The sequence below is a fragment of the Canis aureus genome, chromosome 20, assembly GCF_053574225.1.
Source record: "Canis aureus isolate CA01 chromosome 20, VMU_Caureus_v.1.0, whole genome shotgun sequence".
NCBI lineage: Eukaryota > Metazoa > Chordata > Mammalia > Carnivora > Canidae > Canis > Canis aureus.
In genome coordinates, this window is record NC_135630.1 from 52,862,647 (window position 1) to 52,887,641 (window position 24,995).

Genomic DNA, 24,995 nt, shown 5'->3' on the forward strand with positions numbered 1-24,995 from the left:
CAAAGCAGGGCAAAAATAAGCAGTTTAGCAAAGTCAATTACAGCCATATTTTGTTTGCATTTTCAACCCCACAGGTCTGAAATCATTCATTTGACCATAGTTACTCAATAACAGTGATCTGCAGGGCAGCATGCGAGGCCGTGGGTACAGAAGACAAATACGGCATGTATCATCCCAAAATTTGCAGCATAATGGAAAAAAGGGGAAAAAAATCAAACAAGTAAAATAATTACATATTATATACGATGCTATTACGGAGGAGAGAAAGAGAACACAGACATAGAGGGCTTGTTTTTGATATGGTGGTCATGGAGGACTTCTCTAAGGAGGTGAAATTTCAGCTCAGACTTCAAGGACGGGAAGAAGTGAGTAAAGGGCATAGGGATGGGGAAGCAGTGCTTCCAGCTAAGGCACCAACAAGCAGGAACAGGACCGAGGCCGGAGAGAGCTTGCGGCTTCAGAGCGAGTGAACAGGGCCCCTGCCCCTATGACAGCAGAGGAGTGAGATGACCGGGGTGGAGGTAAAGTTGCAGAGGGCGGCAGGGCCCAGCAAGCCGGTTGTGTAACCTGGAGTTTTACACACACAATGCAAAGTCACTGATGGTTTTCAATCCGGGATTATTTCCTCAAGGCTCCGAGTATTAGCACACGGCCTAAGGCACTAAGTATTCTTCTGGTCAACAGTTAACCTCTTGCCACATCTAAATTTGCCACATTTGGTCTGACACTGCCCGTGCTAGTGTAGGCATGGTCTCTTGATGCAAAAGCTCTTAATAACCGCTAATGGGAAAAAAATTGGAAACCAGCTTTAAAAAAAAAGCCAAAAGATAACTACTGGGGGCAGGGGGGTGGTTCTGGCCAAGGCATCCCGCCTCTAGTCCTCTCCATTTCATATATTCGGTCACCTGGAACTTCTAAAATGTAGGGGTACGGCGGGGGGGGGATAGGGTGTTCCTTTTTTTGGGGGGGGGTGTTCCATTTTTATTATCAGCATGAGACAATCAACAAACAGAAATCTAAGAGAGACTGTTTATGGGAAGAAACTCACTAGAATACAGGATTATGTTCTTTAGGAAGATAGAAGGATGAAAGGGACATGAATGCTCTTTTGTGAGCACTATGCCTGATTCAGCTTCTGCCTTCCGCCTACAGTGTCTCTCTGTGGGTTGGCTGGTCAGGAGACCAGCAGGTCCATCATGTGAGTGAACCACAGAGGAGCATAAACAAAGGACAGCTGGACAAGAATTAGTCATTCAACGGATGGGACAACGTGTCCAAAGGCAGCTAGGAGGCCACATATGACCTCAAGGAAAGAGGCAAATGTGAATCTTCCCTAAGAGGGCAGGCTTTGGAGAAGGGAAGGGTAGCAGAGTACCTGCATCTTAGCTTTAGAGGCTCCCAACACGGTGAGTCAGAGATGAATACCTGTGCACACCCGCTATAGCTCCAGAAGCAAAACATATTTTCATTGATTATGACTTTAATAAAAGCAGAAAAACTTTCTCAAATATAAACAAATTCAGAAAATGTCAGGAATGGAAATATAATAAAACTGCCTTTCATTTCCTAAAAGGCTTTTTCCATAAACCAAATGAAGACACTCAACACTTAAAAATAACTAGATTAGAAGCGTTCTAAGATCAGACTCACACTCTTGACTATTAGGTCAAAACTAAGCATATTGCTTCTAAAAGCAAAATTATGAAGGTCCTTACTGTACAGTCAGGGCTTTTTTATATAATCGTACCTCTTGTATCCATGCGGGGGTGTTCGGGATTTTCTGCCTTTTCCATGTCATTCATTAAAAATAATGACTTTTCTCTCCTCTGTAAAAGTGTAATAAACACCCAGTTTGGGTGCCTGGGTGGCTCAGTTGCCTAAGTATTTGCCTTTGGCTCAGGTTATGATCCATCCCAGGGTCCTGGGATCAAGTCCTGCATTGGGCTCCCTGCTTAGCGAGGGGTCGCCTCTCTCTCTATCTCTCCTCCCTCCCTCTTGTGATCTCTTTCTCTTAAATAAGTAAAATCCTGTAAAAAAACAAATCCAGTTTCTCTTTTAAAATACAGTTGTCAAATTTCAAAGGGATTAAATATATGGGAGATTTACCCTAACAGCCCTTAAGCAGCACAGTCTCTTAGAAATAATGCTGTATATCTATATGTACCTTTACATGGGGGCTTATAGATTCTTACACATGATTTTTTTAATAAGCTAGAAGAGATATTAAAAATACACACTGCACTTGAAGTTGCACTAGATGCTTTTAACTCCTCAGAAGCAGCGGCTCACAGCGCATGCTACTACCTATACGAACACTTTTGAATCAGCAGGTTGTGGTGAGAATAATTCCAAACTCCACAAGAAAATCTTTTTTTTTTCCTGAAACTGGGCTATTTTGCTTCTTAAGAACACTGACAGAGGAATATAAAGAAAAGGGGAAAAGATGTAGCACGAAAAAGCAAACTTTAGGAAACATGGTAACAGGGTTAATTTGCAGTTTTGTGGTGAAGAAGATGCTAGAGTACTTAAGAGTAGTGTGTGTGTGTGTGTGTGTGTGTGTGTGTGTGTGTAGGAGGGAGGAGAGGGGGAGAGGAAAGAGAGAGAAGCATACAGAGGCAGAGACACAGGCTGACAGGATGGGTGGCTATTTGGTTTGTGGGATTCTTCTCTTTCCATAGTGTTGTGGTCAGCTACGTTTTCGACCTGAAGTCCAGATGGCTAAACTGAACGTTACTATCAAGCAGAAGAGATTTCACAGCGACAGAACACTGTGGATAAAGCTCTAAGAAGTACTCAAATTCTGGAAAGCTGTGCTGTGCACTGTCTAGATAGGAGAGCAAGGTTGATAGAACCGCATACCAAAAGAGAACCCCACAATTAGGCAGCACAGAATAGGGAAGCTGGTGAAGCCGGCAACCGTGGTGGGGGAGCTCGAGGCCAGTTCTCACTAATGGAGCAGTCACACACCGGTGAGATTATAGGATGCTGCGTTGCACCTAATGACAGCGCTCTTCAGAGTGGGGGAACATCATCCAAATCCCAAATGAACACAATTGGTAATGTTATGAGGGAAGTGAGCTAGGCAGTGCGGGAACGCGGCCTCCGGCCAAGTTTATGAACCAAGTAGAGAACTTAACAGGAGACCACCTTGAGAATAACCTGAGACTGCAGGTGAACACCCTAAAAAAATGCTACGTTTGTATTCCTGAGTCTACCCTGTGATTTTTTATAATGCATCCATCACATGTCATTTTTTATCTGGATTTCAAAAGAAGGCAATTCAAATGACTTATAATTTCTATGCCCAAAACCTAAAGAGCAAATGCCCTGAGGAAAAATGAAAACATCACAGAGTCACAGACCTAGGAAGGTTCCTGGTTTGCAACCTCCAGTCTCCAGCAAGATTCGAGAACTTTAATACTTCTCAAGGGCAGCCCGGGTGGCTCAGCAGTTGAGCACCTCCCTTCCGCCCAGGGCCTGATCCTGGAGTCCCAGGATCGAGTCCCACGTCGGGCTCCCTGCATGGAGCCTGCTTCTCCCTCTGCCCGTGTCTCTGCCTCTCTCTCTCTCTCTCTGTGTCTCTCATGAATAAATAAATACAATATTTTTAAAAAATAATACTTCTCAAAACCAGGAGAAACATCACACCCTCTTCTAATAGTAAAATTTAGTCATATACTTTAAATCAAGAGGTACTTAGATTTAATTTTAATTTTCTTCATTATTTTATCCTGCTTGGGGAGGGAATCACGATAGCATAGTAGTTACGAGCATGGGCTTATAAAGAATATTGTATGGCCTCTGCAGTGGCCAGACTTGAGATCGACCGCATATCCACCTCTAACTGGCTGCGTAATCCAGTGCAAATATCTTGACTTTCTAAGCCTCAGTTTCCTCTTCCATAAAACCAGGAAAACCCTGTCAGGCTTCCAGGATTGTAGAATATCCATCTCAGGGTAAGTGTCCAATACATTAGCTATTATTACTATTACTTAATCCCATCAAATCCTGTTCTGGTTACTACAGAGATATAAAATGACTGCCCTATCTAAACCAAACCTACCTATAAATTCACTCACCTACAAATTCCTATTAGTCATCGTTTACTTTTATACTCCTAAGTATGTCACACACTAATAAAAAGGTGTTTTTGTAATGAAAATAATTAAATTATTCAGGGATCCCTGGGTGGCTCAGTGGTTAAGCATCTGCCTTCAGCTGAGGGCGTGATTCTGGGATGGGGTCCCACATCGGGCTCCTTGCATGGAGCCTGCTTCTCCCTCTGCCTGTGTCTCTGCCTGCTTCTCTCTCTCTGTGTGTCTCTCATGAACAAATTTAAAAAAAAAATCTTTAAAAAAAAGAAAATAATATTAAATTATTCAGAAAGGTATCTTTTATATTTTTTATTTTTTAGATTTTATTTATTTATTCATGAGAGGGAGGCAGAGACACAGGCAGAGGGAGAAGCAGGCTCCGTGCAGTGAGCCTGACCTGGGATTTGATCCTGGATCTCCAGGATCACTCCCTGGGCTGAAGGCAGGCGCTTAACCGCTGAGCCAACCAGGGATCCCAGAAAGGTATCTTTTAAAAAAATGTTTCATGATTTAAAAAAGAATATTTATATTATTCAGAAAGTTATATTTTTCACAAAAGGTAACAATTCAAAACAAGACATAACTGTAAAGCAAAGAAAAATTTATATTACTAATTTACAAGAGAATTGTTTGAAAACCACCACCTTCTGTATTAATGCCCTACACCCACCTACACCCACTAGTTTAGCCATCCCTTTTTTCACAAGGACTAGCTAAAAACAACAAACAGACATAAGTAATTCATATTAGCTAAAATTGTTCATTTTCCCAAAGAAAGTTGCATTCAGTGTTTCACAGGGAAGAGCTCATTTAAAAAAAAAAAAAAATTCACACATTCCTTGAAAGAGAACCTGCTTAGTAAAAGGCGACAAAGATGGTACCATTAAAAATTATGGCAAATCAAACAGAGTTATCAACAGCCACATATCACCATAAACTTTAATTTTACTCTATGCATTGCTTGACCCAACTGAGCTTTCACTCAATTTAATTCCTATCCAACTACTTCCTTTCCTTGCCCCTCCTTGGTCATTAAAAAAAAGGGGGGGGGGGTTGAGGTGCGAAGGAAAAGGTATCATAATGATAGTCAACATTTATTAACAGTCAGGACTCGTACGACTACAAGAAACAGAAAACCTAAAAAACAGACCCTCAATCTCCCATAACACAAGTTTGGAAAGAGGTAGGGTGGCACCAACGCAGCAAACCAACCCTGCACAGGGACCCTGCCTCTACCTTGTAGTGGGCAGATTTTTAGCTAATGCAGTATCTTTAATGATTATAATTCCATTCAAATTTTGTTTCATTTTTTTAAAAGATTTTATTTATTGACAGAGAGAGAGAGAGAGAGAGAACACACATGCATGCAGGAGTGGGGGGTTGTGCAGTGAGGCAGAGGGAGAAGCAGCCTCCCCACTGAGCAGGGAGCCCGGAGGGGGGCCAAAGGCACACATTTAACTAACTAAGCCCCCCAGACACCCCCTCTATTTCGTTTTAAGTGAGGTTTTGTAAGTTATGTTTTTCTAAGAAATTCACTCTTTTGTCTAAGGTTTCATCTACTGACATAAAACTATTAAGAGCATTTCCCCTTTTCACGGATCTGTGCCATATCCACAGATCCAGATCTACATAATTCCAAAAATTATTTGTGCCTTTGAAACAAATCAGGCCTGTGTCTATTTTATTATCTCAAAATAACTATTAGTTTCTCCATCTCCACTTCTATTTGCTTCCAACTTCACCATTTTTCATTCTTTCCATTCTTTCCTTCCCAATACTATTCCCAGATTCAAGTAAGAGGGTCCCTGGCTCTGGGCCACAAGCTTTAGAGGGCCTGCGTATCACAATTAAAAAATGATAAAAATAAATTTATTAAAGATGATGTGGCTGGGGCTGTCAATGTAGATACAACCAGCATTGTGATATACAATATGTTCATTATGATTCAGTCCCGCTTTTTATTACCCATTATGATTTCTTCTGTGACCCAGGAGTTATGTAGAATTATGCTGGTACATTTTCTGACCTACAGGGTTTTTAAGGAATCTTTGTTAATGATTTCTCTCCTGCACACCCTTCAGAATGATTTCATCCGAGGGGTGAAGATCGTTTGTGGAGGGCTGCTCACAGCCTGCCGCATGCGCCGCCAGAGCAGCTGCTCCCTCAGGCAAGGAGCTGCACACCCTGGCAGTGGGAAGCTGGCCAGGGTGCACTGAAAGGGAAAGGTCAGAGGGACATGGGTGGGCACAGACATCCTCTGCCACACTGATCCTCAGACAAATGTGTTTTATTCATTTCCAGTCCGCTCTTCCATTGCTTTGTATCTTCTAACCTCCTTTCTTTATACCAAAGACAATACCTAATAACATTGTCTGGCACCCTACTTTCTGTCACTGCAAATGCCTTGGACAGGTTCCCGCGAGAGTCCATAGAAATCTTCCTAATTCAGGTCAGAGCTGCATGATATTTCATTTCAGAACATAACATATCTAAGTTAACCAGTCCTCCTCACGAAAACGAGGTAACCACAGCTTCTAGGCCACTCTAACTTCCAGATCGTCCTTCGGATCCTCTCTTTGTTTAGCTATGGACTTAAAAGGAAAGTCATTAACACTTTACAAATCATTTCTGGATGTTTTAGACATGGAGGGTTTTCAGGTGAGGAGGTAGCTCCACTGCTCAAAATGGAAGTCTAATCCAGGCTCTTTCCAGCCTTCCATCAGCCGTTTTTTGGCAGCCCAGGCATTTTGCCCTCATCCTGTCGCCTCATGGTTGCAGACATCACAACCACTGTCAAATGCAGGAAAGGAAAATGGCTTTCTCCTTTCATAACTAAAAACAAAACAAAACAAACTTTGTTGGAAGAACCCCCAGAAGTCATCCACTTAAATCTAATTTGCCCAAACCTAGTGACTGCCCAGCACTAACTGCAAGGAAAGCTGGGAAAAATTGGGCAGAAAACGAGATCATAATGACCAGCTCAGGTCAATCGTGCTTCACTCCCAGGGGCTGGGTACTTAGCCACTCCAAAGACAAGTGTGATTCTGTTAACAAGGAAGAATGGCTGTTAAGTGGCCAATGATCAGAATCTGCTACAATACCTTGGATGGAATGAAAAATATAATTGTAAGCAGCTGAGAGTGAAAAACTGATTTTAGGTAATAGTGGTCGTCTCAGTTCAGTAAAGAAAAAAAAAATGAATGAAAAATCTTTGATCCCTCGTCTAGGTATGTCTAAGAAAGTCGAATCGCTAACCTTGGGACAAATGACTCATACATTTCAAAACGCAAAACGTAAGGCCCATCCTCGAAACATTTCTGCATTTTGTGGTTTTCAGAAGGCAAAATTTTAATATAACCTATGGAGCAATCATTATCAACTACTTTTGGGAAAAATAACTTGTGGAGCTTTTGTAATCTATGATAAAACTACACGGCTCCAAACGTGAACCGTGATGCATTCTTCTAGCTGTCAAGATAAAGCAGAATCAAACTGAGTAATTGGGCTAAAGCATTTATTTTGTTAGTAATAAAACATTTTCTGGATAACAAGCTTATAACAATAATGACTGTATGTATGGAAACTGAGAAAAGTAACGTGTGTGCCTACATTCAGGGTCTCTCTCATCAGACATGGTCCCTACCTGTTCAGAGTAATTTTGCATAGTACGTAAGACCGGTGGCTTTATGGATTGTGAGGATTTCATTTGCCAAGTGTACCAAGAGTTAACTAACCGAAAAGCGAAAACTTCCTATCTTTAAAAGTCTCCTCAGAGATCAGATTTCTCTGGTGTAACAAAAGATTGCTCTCGCACTTCAAAGTAGGGTTAAGTGAGCATATTTCTTAACTTCGTGTAAGAATCCAAGCTGTTGCTATTTTTCCAAAAGTATTCAAAAAGAGTAGATAAGTTATCATTGGTCAAATGTAACTGTAGGTTCAAATGGCGAGGTATATCTCTTAGTGAAGTCTGATTAGATTCATGCAGTTAACTGCACAGCTTAGATGAGTGACCTTGAAAGATCTCAGATCCCACAGATAGGACCTGTAGGTTATGGGTATCAGGGAGTAAAACTTTACATCACAATCTTGCAGAAATTGACCTCCCAAACAAGACTGCTTCAAAGAGCGATGTGATCTTTATCCTCAAATGCTTCAGGCCTCAAAGGGAGTGGAGAAGCCCTGGACACGGGAGTGTTTGTAGGCACGCTAGCCACACACATATATTTGCGATACAATGATTTCATTCTGAAAAACTGCATAATCAAAATGAAATCTAACAGCAGATAAGGAACTGGTTCGTTTCAATGTCCTAGTCATTGTAGAAATGTGTTCTCCCAAACGGTAATGTTAAATGAAAATGTGCATAAAGTCAACAGGATTATTTGACCTTAAGTAATACAATGCAATTGGTGCTATGAAAACACAATTAAAGGAGATCGTGAAAGCAACTATAAACAGATTTTAACACAGCAATAGTCTCATCAGCGCCTTTAAAACTTTTATATTGATACACTCATTGAAATTTCTAGTACTATAAGCAACAATATTCACTTAGTGATATCAGAATACAAAACATTAAATTACGTAAGGAAAAATAAATTCTTAGTATGTCCCCAAACAGCATTTTACCTTTATAATCCCAAGCAGAGTGACTCAAACACGCACTGCTATTCGTTCCACCTGACAATCTGAATTCTCAGATAAGATCCATGGTTTTCATACACCAAATGGGTTATTCTTTGAATCCCTCAAATTACTACTAAAAACAGCAACCTACATTTAAATCCCAAGCTGCCGTCTCCCTTGTGACTACACCTTACAAACAGCAACAGATAGATGGGGCTGCTGAAGGCAAGGTAAGCACTGCAGCTTGTGATGTGCCCTTTCTCTAACAATCTGTCTCCCTAACTCCATTAATTATCAGCCTGCACTCCCCAGTGCTGCTTAAACCAGCGCAGTCCTACACAGAAGGGCCCAGAATGGTAAGAAGAACAGATATATGAAACACAGGGGCGCCTGGGTGGCTCAGTCGGGTACGTGTCTCCCTTCAGCTCAAGTCATGATCTCAGGATCCTGGGATCGAGTCCTGCATCAGTTCTCTGCTCAGCAGGGAACCTGCCTCTCCCTCTCCCCTCTGCTTGTACTCTTTCTCTCTCTCAAATAAATTAATAAAATCTTAAAAAAAAAAAGAAAGAAAAGAAAACACCACACACACAGTAGAACAATCCCCCACTATTTAACAAGCAGGAGACGCAAGGCAGTATATGCCAACAGAGAGTACGGAGGCAGGGGTGTTCAGTATTCCACTTGTTTCCCATCAGATGTAATCCGTATTTCTCACTCAGCTTTCTAGGGGCTCCCAGACAAATATCTCATAGGTACCCCTGGTCCCCACTTCCTAAATAATCAGAATTCAGAACTGAGTGGCATTCCCCCAAATCTATCCATCCTTTAAGACTAAGCAAATGTTGCCAACGCTTTAAAGCCACCTCCGCTTTGTCACAGTCAAAATCAACTCCCCCGCTTTTCATGCTCACGCTGCACTTCCAAGTCCATGTCTACCTCAAGAGTCTTTAAAGCTTTAAGGGCACAGAGCTTGGCTACATCCGTCTTGTCAACCTCAGCTCCTAGTACAGAGCAGACACAGTAAAGGAACCTAAAACAGCACAGTCACTAAAAGAGACACCAGAGGTTATGGTACAGGAACAAAAACGTGCCCAAGATCAAGTCTCCCCGCGGGCCGAACACTGTCATCCACGCCCACGCAGGTGCATGTGATAAAATCACAAGACAAATGAGCAAGGGCTTAGGGGTTCTAAGGGAGGCCACTTTTCTACCAGCCGGATGCCCTGGGAGTGTGAATGTGCTCCACTGTGTCTACAGGAGTATCTGCTGTCGTCTTAGGGCCCATGCCACGGCGGCAGGAAACCTCACGGATGCCAGGGACCAGCAGCGTCCCTGCAACACGTACAGTAAAAAGAGGCTGACGATGCCACGTGGGCTCTGATTACCTGTACCGTTCGCTGCTGGGGATATTCTGGGAGAAGTATAAAGCTGATGTCCGCGCTCTCCAATGCCATTTCTTTGCAGGAAGGGTATAAAGGACACAGTCTTCTAACTCTTCTTGGAGCAGATCCACCAGCTGTTTATGGGACCCTCCATAGAACGCCTCAATGATGAGAAGACTCATGGGCCTTTTCAAGCCTTCACAGATCCTAAATAATAAGCAAAACAATATTTTTTCCAACACATGTATATGTGTGTGCATAAGGCTTTTTTAAAAACTAAGTTAAAATATGACACTCAGAAAGCAAATAATTTATAGAAGCTTATTTTTTTTTAATTTGCTACATCCCACTTTAAAAAAAAAGTACATGACACTTAAGGTTTATACTTTTGTAATCAGTGTTTTTACATTTGTGTTAACAAGAGGAAATAAAGGATGCTTATTTTTCTGATTTCTGTTTTCTTCTTGCCCCAAGATTACTTGCACAATGACTCAGGTTTTTGTTTTTTTTTTTTTTTTTCCCTCCAGCCCCAGGAGTTCAGAGCCCTCTCCTGCTGTGATCACTCACTTCCTGGTTGGAATGGCTGTGACCCTGACTCAGTAACCACAGAAGCGGCTTGGCCCACAGCTCTACTACTCTCAGACAGTCCCTACACTCATCTCCTAAGACTTCCACTCCAAGAGCCCTTCGTTTGTAAGGCCCTGTACAGTTCAGAAATCCTCTGATTCTGAAACTCTCATATTAATTCACCTTTAAATTCACCAGCTATCACTGCCCCCAGTGAATCCATATTTAGGAAAAAAGCACTTTCAGAGTCAAATCTCAATTGTCTAATGTTAAAAATCTTACGATACAATTTCTTGAGACACTGCACATACCTTGACCACTTCCCCACTATCGCCAATTTCCCACTTGCAAAGGAAAACGCCCCCCCCCCCAAAAAAAAAAAACGGGGTAAAGCCATATGCCTATAAATTAGCAAGGTTTCTACAACCTTTCTTTAAACAACAATCCCATTAAGAGAGATAAAGCAGGGCAGCCAGGTGACTCAGCAGTTTAATGCCGCCTTTGGCCCAGGGCCTGATCCTGGAGACCCAGGATCGAGTCCCACGTCAGGCTCCCTGAATGGAGCCTGCTTCTCCCTCTACCTGTGTCTCTGCCTCTCTGTCTCTCTCATGAATAAATAAATTATTTTTAAAAATAAAAAAGAGAGATAAAGTAATGTTATTAAAGACATGGTAAAATTTTCATCCCAGTGAGTCAGCTATCAAGCAACTTTTTGGTTTAATAATATGACTTTTGTTAACGTGCCCAGTGAAATAAAAATATATGTGAGAATGTAAAAAAAAAAAAAAAATCCACATACATTTAAAATTATAAGCTATTTCCTGGAAGAAGTAAGGAAGAAACATCACTCCGTACATAAATACTACATTGTTTAAAAAATACTCCAGATGTTTGAATTTTCCTTTACTTAAGTAAACACCACTCATTACACAGCATACCGCTTTTCTTAATAATGTTCCATAAAATTATTAGTCTTGACAACTCATGATGCTTTTTAAAAATATATATTTATTTATTTGAGAGAGAGAGAGAGTGCTGGAGCAAGGGGAGGGGCAGGTGGAGAGGGAGAGGCAAAGAATCTCAAGCGGACTCACACTGAGCACAGAGCCTGAGGCCGAGCTCGATCTCATGACCCTGAGATCATGACCTGAGCTGAAACCAAGAGTTGGACAGTTAAACGACTGAGCCACCCAGGTGCCGCTCAATGATGTTTTTCACCAATAAAACTGTAATTCATCTGTTCAAAGCAATGCCTACTTAAATCTCATTTCAGAGGAGAAAGTGTCAAATGGTTCTCAAAGATACAACTGGAATGAAAAAAGCTTAGTTCTTGATGTCTGAATCTTCCGATGAGTATTTTTGAAGAAAAATATACAAGTACACATTTCACTTATCTGTAAAATAAGAAGCAGTTCCTTAGCTGGAAAAAACATGAATTCTGGGATCAGGGAAATACAAGTCTGAAGCTCAGCAATGTCATTTCCTAGCTGTGTGATCTTGACCAAGTCACCTAACTTTGTAGGACTAGTTTCGTCTTCTCTAAAATGGGGATAACAATACTAATGTCAGAGGTATATTGTGAAGATAAGATTGCAGATAATAACTTACAAACAGTAATAAGATATTTGTCCCTCCCATTTTTAGTATAAATCACCTTACTTAAGAGGAAAGAATATCTTCTAATCTTCCTTCATTTTAAAATCAGTAATTTTCAATCATGGCCTCCTCTCAACCAAGGATAGGTGGTAAAAGTGGATACACACACACATTTGAAGTGCAGTGGGTAAAAAAAAAAAAAAAAAAATGAAGTGCAGTGGGTGCCACTCATTCATCATCAGCAGCTTGTATCTCAAATAAGAATTTGAGAACACCACAGGTATCTGAGAAGTAAGCTCAGGGACTGACTATGCAGTCTTGGCTTTTCTCAGGGCAGTTGGAGACCACCTCTAATAAATGCTGTTCAGTAAGATAAATTTAACAACAACAACAACAAAAAATTAGCCTTTAATCCCTCAAATAATGGAAACTTCTAGAAAGTCAACTGAGAGACTAATATAAGGCAATTTTGAAAATTATATCAAAGGTTTTGAGGCAGACAGACTAAAAGCAGTTGACATTAGTTTGCTTATGAGATCACATCACAGTTATCTCTATCTTGGTTTATTTCCTCTGATCTAATCATGATAGGGTATATATGCCCTATATATCCTTAAAAGGTTGTTGTAAAAATGACCTGAGAGTGTGATCTAAACCATTCTAAAGAATATTTCATTCATATAACCTCAAAGAAGGCAACATCATATTAGAAGGGGAAAAAAATTTTGATTCCTCATCCCTTTGCCCTTTTTCATGATTAATCTAGAACACGTATAATGTCATGTATTTACAGATGTTTCTTATGGGTCTGAATCATTAGTTATCTGTAAACCATAAGCCAATGTGGAGGCAGTAGGTGTAGGTGCTGTTGTCGATTCAAGACATTCAGTAAGCAGAACTGAACACCAAGCATGTGGGAGGTCGAAAAATAGAAAAGGGGAAAAAAAGATTATAGCTATAGTAGATTTCCACCCCTTTAATAGCTCAGTAAGAAGAGTGAAATGTACAGGTTTGAAGTAGCGTTTACTCGAGCATTTTTCTAGTGGCCAATGGGTGTGCCTGCATTTGGGGTATTTTTCTAGGGAGAGTAACTATGTCTTACCATCTCTGAAAACTATACTTAGTGGCTTTGATTCATGGAAATTTGTTCTGCTTGTTTTGTGGAGACAGACATATCCTGGCAGTTCCCCTACTTACTTCTATTGCAACTTTTGTGGCAAGAAGAAAATCGTTCTTCCCTATAGTCTTCTTAAAAGCACAACCTGGAAGAAAGACCATTCCCATTAGGTGCAAGCAAAAGAGAGGAAGCTGATTTTTAAATATAAGATTCAAACCAAATGCCATTATAGCACATTAAAGAAAAGTGCCAATACTCTTACTGTGCTTGAGTTTTGTTTTAGAAAACACCGCTTGAAACAAACAAGCATAAGGTTAAAAAAAAAAAAAAATTTTGTTAAAGAGAATTTTTGCTGTTATGCTGGAATTTGTTAAAACTTAAAGGGAATGCACTATTTGCTCATTTTAGCAATAATCCCAAAAAACTGCAGTTGGTCACCCAGACACCACAGATGCTCACAAGCACGGGTGAATGGAGACATCATGGACCACTACCAATGCTTGGGAGCAGCAGTCCTGAACACTGAAAATGCTTACTCCTCAGCAAGGAGAGGGTGTCCTTTACAGCCCAAGGCTGTGGCCAGGTGTTTGCCAACCGAGGATAGGTGATCCTATACACAGCCAAAGGTCTTACATAGGTGCCTGAGTTAATCAATCTGTTAAAGCATTAGCACATGCACCCCCGCAAAAACTGAGAAAGTATATCAATTAGGGGTGTCACATTTATTTCAAAAGAAAAAAACAACAAAAAACCTTTTTTTATGTGAGGGAACAAATACTAATCAAAAAGCCCATGTCCTTTCTACTTGACACTAGAATGTTAATATTTCATGATGTTAGGAAAAAGTTAAAAAAAAAAAAAAAGTTAATGGCCAATCCATTCTTCCTTCCAAAAAGAGCATACAAAGTGTGTCAGATAAATTTTTATCAACTTTTAAGTTTTTCTGCTTAACCCAGTAAGCTTCGGTTAAAAAAAAAAAACTCATTTCTTCAGCGTATTTTATTCCCCAGTGACACCAGATGAATGAGAATCTACTATACTATTAAAGTTTTATGAAAGTTTAATTCATTATCAATACTATGATTTAACGATACATGGTTAAACGCTAAACATTAAATTGGCAATATAAATGAGTCAAAGTGATAGCTATGACATAGGAATTTTAAACCAATTCAAATTCTACTTAAGATCCCCAGAGGTCAAATGATCTAAGAATTGTCTGCCTTTCCAGAACTTTATATTTACCAATTAAAACAGGATACAAAGTGAAAAACCACAAAGATGTTTCCCATAAACATTTTGACCAAAATGAGAAAGTGCCATTAGTGTCATCTCAATTAAAAACTAATAATGCATTGATAAGATCACTAAGAACAAAAGTAGCCTGAAACCAAAGCTGTGAATATTTTTAATTTTTATTAAAACTTTTTGTCACTGTACCTGAATTTATTTTAAGCTTGACCCAATTTCTTTATTCCCTGAGCCATTTTCAAGGTGAACTACATTTTGCTGTACCTCCTCTAAGAGAACTGCTGTTGTAGGTTTGTGGGTTTTTTTGTTTGGTTTGGTTTGTTTTTGAAAGTATAGAGAATGAATTTTGCAATATGCCATTGATTTATTGGAAAAAATATGCTACGTATAAATACATCATGTGGATTTTTTTTAAACTAAACCTAAGTCACATTAGAAATGTGTAATTAGCCCTCATATATGATGTCAATTCAGTTACTTATAATATTAAAATAATTTTCCAACCAAATACCAAGTAATAATTTTAAATCAGAGGAATTGTTGTGTTAATATATTCCACAGACACCTTACTGCTATTAGCTGTAGGAAGGTATGGTTTCAGTGATGATGGTTTTAACGGTCTTAATCCCACACACATGAGAAATTGATTCCACAGGCTAATCCACACATGGCTTGATACCTTATACTTCAATCAATAGCTGAAAATATATTTTCTATTTGCCTATACACAATATTTAAAAAGTTAAGCTTGGGAGAGCAAAACACAATGAACTTTTAGACACTAAATGCTCTAAGTTGGGGAAAATAAAATTTGAGTAGGACTTCCCAATAGGTCATCAGAGGTTTACCTGGTATTTTCTTACTGACCCCTTCTCTTCTGCACCTCCACCCACCAACTCCAACACACCAGGTTCTATTTTAAAAGCAACCAATAACCCAGCAGGGTAAAACAGGGCAGTACTGAGAAAAGTTAGTATTACCTTCCAACCCACTCACTTATTTTAATGATTCATCAGGGAAACCCCGGTTGTTAAAATATACCTGAAATCTCATTAAATAGTAAAAAATAAGCATAAAAAGATTTCAGCTTTGAAACATGTGCCCATCAATTCCCCTAACAGAACCTAATAAAAGTGAATATATAGTAAAAATATATTTTTACTAAAAAATAAAGTGTCCTCAAAGTATCACATTATAATCAAGTATCATATGGGGGTCAGAGGGTGGGAGACATAGAGATAAGCAGATCCTACCAAAAAGTTATTTTTTAAAAAACTTTTTATAAAAAGAGGCGTAGAAAATTCATCCTAACCCCTAAAGCTTCAATGTAATCTCTGAGTACTAAAATGCAATGTGATATCAAATGCACTGTACAAACCTTCCAATCCTAAAACTACAGGCACCGACAATATTCTACATAATTAAAGAAAGTTTGGAGAACAGTAAGGAATGAATCAGATTCCTGAGCATTAGTGTGAATTAAAGATAATGCATAATGCAAACTGATCATTCCTACATTATCTGACTGTGGACATACAGCCTAACATTTATGACAACTTATGTACTACTGTGTGTAATTAAATAGCAACACTAAAAATGAAAATCTTGGGTTCATACTGAACGAGATGCAGCTCTGTAATATTTTATTGCCCTCACAGTGCTATGGGTGTTCTCATTTCTTCAGCTCTGACTTTAGTTTCCTGTTGCGGTAATGAAGAACTAAGGATTTGTGCACCCAAACCAAGATTTGGTAAGAAGACTTATATGCCATCCTGTTTGTGACACAGTTTAAAGTAATTTTCAATTGTGCTTTTCCAATTATATGATTTCCTACGACCTTTTATACAAGCTCTTGAAAAAATCATAATCTTATATGTATACATTGCTATTTAATTTTCCCTAACAAATATTCCATTCTTTCTCAACTTTGGACTTAACTTTCTGTTTAGAACTATCAGTCACTTATTCCATGACTTAAATTAATATAAAGTCTTGGTTATAACTGTATCAAATGCAAACTGAACAAATACTTATAGGCACTGACACTATGACATCATTCACTTGTTATCAAATATGCATAATTTCCCCAAGTAAATAGATATGTATACACTACAAATTCATTGCCTTACATTTTTGTGAAGCTATATTCCACATTATATAGCAAAATTATAACTACGAAATTTTTTGTGAGAAGTTTACTGGTTTAATTTCACTGACAAATAAAATACTCGTCGTCTTTCAATTTTTCATTGCTATTAATTTCATGAATAATTTCAAACTATAAAAGTAGCAATGAATCAGTTCTACTGAATGCTAAAAGTATCTTCAATTTGCTGACATTTTAAGATGTAGCAGTATATTTATGAATCAATAGAAAATTTTACACCAGAAAACCATCTCATCACTCATTTGGACCACTGCATTACCCTTTTCACTAGGTCCCCATGCTGCCACACGATCTGGTTCCCATCATACCATTCGCCATAATTCAGCCACAAGAAATTTCCAAAATGCAAATCTGACCATGAGGTGACATGCTCAAAAATCTTCAAGGTCTCCATCACCTGTGGGTACAGCCCAAAGCTCCTACACACGGTTGTTAAGACCTGGCTTCTCTGGCCCTTCCTTCCTCTTCGCCAGGGCCTTGCTTCTCCTTCTCCCCTGTGATTTCTCTTTCCTCACTTGCCCAGACTCTGCCTTGTGGGGATATCGAGCGCTCACACTCACGCAGTTCCACTTCTGGGATTCCACACCTTTATCTCTTCTTTTTCTTCAGCCTCTTAATGTTCACCTCATGAACTTTCCTTAAAATTTCTGCTCATGAATCACCAATTCTATAAAGCCTTTCCCTGAACTTCTCTTAAAAAGGACTTCCCTTCTGCTCTGTACACTCTCAGTTCTTGTTTTACTCTCTTTCCATGGCCTGTTTCCTTCTGGGCCTTTGAAAATCTGCAGGACAGGGATGGTGCCAGTCTTTTCCTGGGAGCTTCCCAGGATCCGGCACATTGTGGATGTCACTAAGTTTTTGCAGAGTTCCACCAAAAATCAGGAGGAAATGCGAACTTGATGCTGCCTTTCAAGTAACATCGCTCTCTCACTGCCCACAGGTCCCGAGCATCAGGCAGCACCACTACAAATGATTTCCCATTACTCCCAAAATCTAAACTAAATCAAGCAGCTGGTATATTTAAACACATTTTACTATATTCTCTTTCAAAGACTGATTCTCTTTTCTTACTGTTCACAGAAATGAGACTTTACTAGATTTTTTTTTTATGTTGATACGAGTTTATCTTGACCTACTAATAGAAGTAATAATGATAAAAAGAAATGGTAGAAACACCACCAATCAGCAATTGCATTCTGGGCCAAAGCAAGTTTCACAGCCTAAGAAAATGAATATCTGTGAGATCCATGAATTTTGAAAATCACCTGCAATTTTTTAATCTGCTTGATCTATCATCATCCTAGTTTAATACTAGCAGTGGAAGTTGGATGAGAAGCCAATTCCCTCACCATAAATCTGGAGATCCCATTTCACATTTAGTAATTATCCTTTTATTTAATGGGGAAGAAGAAAAGGCATTTTTAAATACTTTCTGCCAACAATTATTCATTTTATAAAAATTTGACAAGATGAATAATGTATTTGCTTTCTCAAGATGGCATTTCTCCAAGGCTTCTACCTTCCTGAAATGGGCTGCAAATCAGTCCAGTGGGAGAAAATTGGATCATCTGATCCATTGAGATATGGATACCTAGGTAGAAAAGCCCAGGTATATCACAGAATCATTGGTGGAAGGAATGCGGGAGCCACTGACCAACCATTTTTCTTTCATAGAGGAAGAAATAGAGAATTTGGGCATCACAGAGTAAATGACAGAACAAGGGCTTAAACCCAGGTCTTCTGACCCTACAGTCATGTATCTTTCCATTATACTTTATTGCAGGTATCTGGTAGGATATAAGTAAAAGGCGTGTCCATTTTCTAGTCTTTGGAGCTTTTGGATTAAATATCAATGTTTACTAATTATTAATATGTAAGTTATATATAGTGCAGTATATATTTATATGCATGTGAAGTATAAATGCCGGTATAAATGATAAATATATGTATCACATATTATATCTAATTATATAACTCCTAATAGTTTGTAAATCCAGGACATCAGTGGCATAAACCACACAATATAGTTATACAGAATATAGTTAGGGTGATAAAACTCAAAACTTTTGTTCTAATCTCTTGTAATTCCTTCCAGAGTTCTGCATAATCATCCTTTCCCTGGACCCACAGCTCTCACCCTTCACCCCTCAGCTCTAGACTAACACCTTTCCCATAGGGCAATAGGCCTTAATGACTAAGAGGGGAGAAAGACAATAACCAAGATTCATTTGGCAAGAATGGTTTGAAGCAGGAGGCAAGAGGTCAGCCAGAGATAGGCTCAGTCTATCTCGTAATCCAGTCCTGCCACCATCAAAGTCTGAGTCTCCCTGATATAATAATCTGCAGTACTTCTTTCTGCTTACCACTTGTAGGCTATATTTATATGAGTGACTATATAATATCCGTATCCTCTACTGGATATTAAGTTCCCAAAGGACAATGACCAGGTCTGCTTGCTTTCCACTATACCCTTAGCCCTTAGCAAACAGAAAGTGTTCAACACTCTGTTGATTCAATAAACCAAAAAACTCTTTGGCAATGGCCTTGACAATTTCTTGAACTTGTCCAAGACCTTTATTATTATCAACCACAAATAATCACCCCTTCCTACCACTAATTACTACTTACTCTAATGGAGAGAACTGGATGCACAAATTCTATCACCACCTAAAATATAACAGGTGGCATCTTATTGTATTCAAATTGTCGCACCTCCTTCTAAGGAAAATAGTTCTGCCAGCAGCCCTACTGAGGGGTTTAGAAGCCACAGGCAACTATCTTCTCTAGCCTTTCCAGACTCTACAAGAATATTTAACACAAGGACAGTCAAGTCTGTGACCTGGAAGGATTCAACTGGTTTAATCATTAGACAGGCATATTTTTCTTGGTCAGAAGCACTATCTTGCTACCCTACATTGGCTTCCATGCCAAATTTTAACTCAGACTTGGATTATGCAAGATAATTATAAATATACACACCAAATGAGTTTAAAATAAAATGACTAACAGATTCTTAACTATACTGGCGCTAGTGAGTCTCGCTCTAACATCTCTTAAGAACTTAATCCATCTTAACTAAATAAAAAATTGTTGAGAAGTTTCCCTCTCCAAGTGGGAGGCACATATCACATTTTCAGTTAATTTTGAAACAGAAATAGCAGGGTGACTCTAACACACAAACATTCTCCACGTCCTATTTGAAGTGCTGCAACCCAAGCAAACATGGGTGGTATTCCCTTGATGGGTTGAAATAAATGTCACCAAGTATAAAGTTCTGGATTTACTCACTTCCACTGAAAACTGAAAAGGACATAATCTCACAAATCAATCTATTTATCAGTGAGGGAAATCAACTTTCAAGAAATACAAAATCTTAACAGCTCAGGGGGCAAAAGAGTATCAGGTATACACTTGGGAGAAGAAAGAGAAATTTCTGGAGGGCTGAAGGGCTAGAAATAGATATATTTAAAAGAACCGACGTTAGACACCCTTAATATTTTTAATACTTCCTTTATATTAGCAGAAGTCACCCTGCAATGACAGATTCACTTAAATGGTGTTAGGAAGTGTGAGGGAAAGCCAGTATTAGAATTTGTCCTTAAAGATCCACATCAGTAAAACCATGCCTTAACGACGTATCAACTAAAATGTTTGGTGACACTTTTCTCATCTCCAAAGTTCCACCTAATGATAGAAATTTATTTATTAGAAGTAAAATTAGTTAAAAGTATATTTTCTTCTATTTATGCATTGCAGCAGTCTTTTTCTAGCTGCCATGTATTTTTCAAGAATCTGCCAGTGGCCTAAGACATTTTACTGATGGTTTAAGAAGCCAACACTAGAAAAACTGGATAGATTCTAGAGATCATTAGTGATAAATTTTAAAAAGCCCAGAAACCCAGTTTAGACCAGGGCTGAGTAAGTCTGGGGCTAAGAGATGTGGTAATGAGAGCTGTATCACTATTTTTAAATATCACAAGGGGCATATTATTAGCTATCCACTATTATAAGAAAAAGAGTCAGTCTGATAATAATAGACTGGAATTTTTAAATCCTGAAGATATTTAGGATTGAGATTGTTGAGTAAAGAAAAGACATACACAGGCAACAGTGTATTATTTCTAGAAGGTCTACTATTCCCCATAGTTTCTACAGAGGAAGCACAGGCTTGCCCATATCATCTGACACACAAGTTTCCACTGAATAAAAGATAAGTAGCAATAGCTCAAAGTTTCCTGATTGGAGCAAGCACTATGACTTTTATCTACTTAGTGGCCTTGTCTGTCACTATTATCTCTTTATCACCTGGTTTTTCAAGGAGACATTCCAATGATATAAATATTTTGTCTAATGAAGCAGGGACCCTACAGTACAGAATATTCTCTACAAACTACCCAAAGCCATACTCTGCATCCTCATCATCTCTTAAGGAAGTAATTTCACACTTTGCAAACAGTGTGTTCAAACAGAGTAAGGTTGCTTAGGAGTTAATTAATTCCCCCTTGCATCTCTATCCAGCATGTATATGCACCATATCTGGGACCGTTAAGTCTCTCTACTGGATTAATTAGCATTCACAGTTAACAAACAGCCTCAATCACTGTAGAGAGAGATTATAACTTAAACTCGTAAAACTAGGTACATAATATCTTGCATTCCATATAACAGTTGCTCAAATGATCTTAGCAGAACTGAAGTAAAGAAATACTTATTCCCCCTTCATTACTCTTGTCCATTGTTCTAACGTCCCTTGCCCCCGCCTTACCTCCGAACTTAACTTGCAAGGACTAGATTGAAAATACCAGATAAACTCCTGCACATTGCACAGAGTAAATCCCTGCCAGGCACAATGTCACCTCTCCGAGGAGTACTTGCATGATACAAAGGAGCAACAGGTGATGGCAAAATCTCAGCCATCTGCAGAAGGGATGAGAATAGTTTGTGAATTAAAAGGATCTTTCTCAAGCCCTGAAGGCTGCCATCAACTCTACCAATGTACAAGGCTGGATTTGCTTTGAGGTATCAAAATGTCCTATTACACTTGAATGTAATACAAAAAGCCCAAAAAACTGTGCCTATCTTTGGATACAATAATGCTACTTCTAAGAATTAACCACGGAAATTATCAAGGATCTTTACTGAAGTCCTTGCCCCAAATTGAAAGCTACCAAAATGTCCAACAACTAGGAATTTCATAGTTAAATGATCAATGATCAAAAATCGTAACAAGAACATTTGTTGGCATGGGAAAATGTTTCCACCCTTGCATGACTGCATGCTATGAATACGTAAAAACATATAATGAAATGAGTATAGAAACGTGAGCGAGAACGCACATGCACACAGGTAGGCATAAATAATCATTTATGGTACAACTGTAGGTGATTTTGGTTTTCTCTTCAGGTTTCATTTTATTCTTCAAGTTAACTTCACCGAATGTTTCAACTTGCACTTAAAAGAAACTACAAATTTTTCCTAACTTTAGGAAGGCGGCCAAATTGTTTGAAATAACAAACTACTTCCCAATTACTGAAGGCTTACTCCCCTCCAGAAGCTTGCTGGGGGTTTTCAAATTATTCTAACTACTATTGTTATAAAGAAACTTAAAAAACTAATCAGCAAGGGTTAAACTAATGGGGCTAGAGCTATTCACAAACACTATAATTCGGTTTTGCAAATATTGCTTGTCTAATGCATGAAATAAAAGTAATACCCGGTTAATTTTTTAAAGTACGTGAATTATTAAATAATTGTAAACAGATCAAGGTTTTATTATCCATAAGGAATCTAGAGCTGGCACTTATGACAGAGTGTGTTAGAAACTAAAATACTATTTTAGTACTTAGAGTTTTGAATAGGAACATTCATTGTGCAAACTCAGTTTTAAAGTTCAAATAAAATGTCAAAATTAATTTGTGCCCTGAATAATTAGATACAGGTCTTGAAATAAGGGGAAATATTTAATTAAGGTGAATAAAATTGAAAAGAACTTCTAGTTTCACATTTAATCTCCAAAGTGTCTGTATTAAAAAAGTAGAAACCTGTTATTGTGTAATCATCCATATGTGCTACACATGTTAAAAGGAGGGACTGATTGCATAGTCAACTACTACAGATGCAATCTTTTAATTTTAAAAGACTGTCTCCTTTCATAATCTCTCAGAGTTTTCCTATATTTATTGCATTTATATTCATCCAATAGGTGAATGGATACTCACTCAATAAATATTAACCCAATATCAACTCAGACTTAAAAGAGAAATATTTTGAAATGGAACCTCCAGGTCCTAGTACTTTTACAATTTAAATACCATGAAAACATGAAAATTTCAAGTGATAAGAAAGAATTATTCCTGGAATTGTTTTCCAGTGCAACAGTTTCATCATATTTCATTTTTAAAACCATCTACTTGGAAAAATTTAAGTTATAAACCTAGAGGGAAAACAACCTACCATTAAAAGTATAGAGACGATTAAGAACTAACCTCCAGGAAACACAGAAGTACTAACAAAAACATGAAATACCTAACTGCAACAATTAGGGGCAAGTTTATCAATTCATCTCTTTTTAAATGGACACTAAGAACACACCTATCAACATATAACTTTCCATATTTTAAAATTAGCACGAATTTGATATGAAAAAGAAATCCTAATCTTAGGAAAGCACCATGTGGCATTTTTTAACTTTATGGCCACTTTGTTGACTCTCTGTCCCAGAGCAGATCACCTCCAGCATTAGTACTCTGACCTTACAGAAAAGTGACAGATAAAGTTTATGGTGAGAAAAAATGAGTTTTTATAGGTTTCCAAAAGGGAATTCTTATGACACTAAAAGCCATATAATAATATTGATTTGATAACCAACTTTTTTACAGCCAAATTACAGACTTAAGATTTCTGGAAAAATATCCAAGTGAATTTGCAGTAAAATACAATAAAATAGAGACTTGGGCTCATGACAGTCTAGGATCTCTTCACAAACCTTAAATATGCATATAAAATAATGTTTTAAGCCAGATCTTCTTTAAAGTTTTCAGTGTTCCAAGATTTACCTTTTACATTGGAACTGACTGACCCACCCTCCTAACCATTTATCTGACAACTCTAAGTTCTCACCTTTCTGAGTAAATAATTTCCATGCCTCTTTCTAGTTTTTTCCTGTCTTAAAGGCAAATGTACAGTGTACAGAAATGAGGATGATTTTCCTGGAAAATCATCCTCAAAAATCAATTAGAATATTCAAAATATTCCATTCTCACAAATGAAAGTAAGTTGCTTGCTGAAATGACAGTCTTCCATTTCACTGCCTTAAAAATTAAGCTGGCATGGATAATAAAAGTGTTTTCTGACTGGATATGCTTGGCATTCAAATATTTTTAAAACAAAAACTAATCCATAATTAGATTTCACAGGAGCAATCTATAGAAAATAGAATTTGTTTTTATTTTTCTGAGAGCAATACTAAAGATTTGATATTATAAAAGTTATAACAACAATACCAGTGCTTGCATAAATGTGTAAACAAACTGGTACTTCCGTGATTATTATCCTTTTCAGTCTGATCTTTACCATTCATTTAGCAAATATTACTGTGCCTACTATGTGCCCAACATTGTTCCAGGGGCTTGTGGATAAATTAGGTGACAAAACAAATGTTCCTGTTATCACAGGAAATGTCTTTCTAATTGTAGTAAAAAGACCATCGTCGAGTTGACGTCCATCAGAAGGGCTGCAGGTGCTATAAAAAAAATAGCACAGGGTAATACAGGATAAGTCTTGCCAAGGCTTGGGGCTAGGAAAGGGTGGTATTTTATATAGGATTGTCAAAGAACACCTCGCCGACGAGATGACATCTAAACAGAAACCAGAAGAGGACGGGAGCTAAACAGATCTGGATCTAAAGCTTTCCAGGCAGCAAGCACAGCAAGATCCTGAGATGAACATGCTTGACATGTTCAGAGAGGAAGAAGGTCTGTGACTGCAAAGCTTAAACAAATTTGCTTTATTTAATAAGCATTTATTGAATGGTTGCATTTTAAAAGTTATTCCAAGTGTTTTGTGATATCAAGATGACCCAAATATAGTTTCTACCTCAGAGCTGGATGTAATTAAAATACAGAGTGATAAAACATCTGAGTGGGTCTCAAAAAGGGACCAGGAGCAAGTTCTACTTGAAGACAACGAACCAAGAA

At 38.3% G+C, this 24,995-nt stretch overlaps 1 protein-coding gene across 19 annotated transcripts in view; it reads right to left on the reverse strand.

Annotated features, from left to right (window-relative positions):
• The window catches only part of QTMAN (queuosine-tRNA mannosyltransferase), a 426,509-nt gene that overhangs the window by 293,176 nt on the left and 108,338 nt on the right, over nucleotides 1-24,995 (reverse strand). For 16 of the 19 annotated variants that reach the window (XR_013359345.1, XR_013359342.1, XR_013359341.1 and 13 more), the window contains 2 exons: nucleotides 13,463-13,527; nucleotides 10,106-10,309 (listed from right to left, as the gene is read on the reverse strand). The exons of 1 other annotated variant lie outside the window; for it this stretch is intronic. Coding sequence is in view for 14 of the 18 variants with exons in the window: in XM_077861596.1 (XP_077717722.1) it covers nucleotides 10,106-10,284 (179 nt within the window). In the remaining 4 variants the exon portion in view is untranslated. The remainder of the gene's footprint in view (nucleotides 1-10,105; nucleotides 10,310-13,462; nucleotides 13,528-24,995) is intronic. 2 more of the 19 variants (XM_077861601.1, XM_077861602.1) reach the window with 1 other exon arrangement.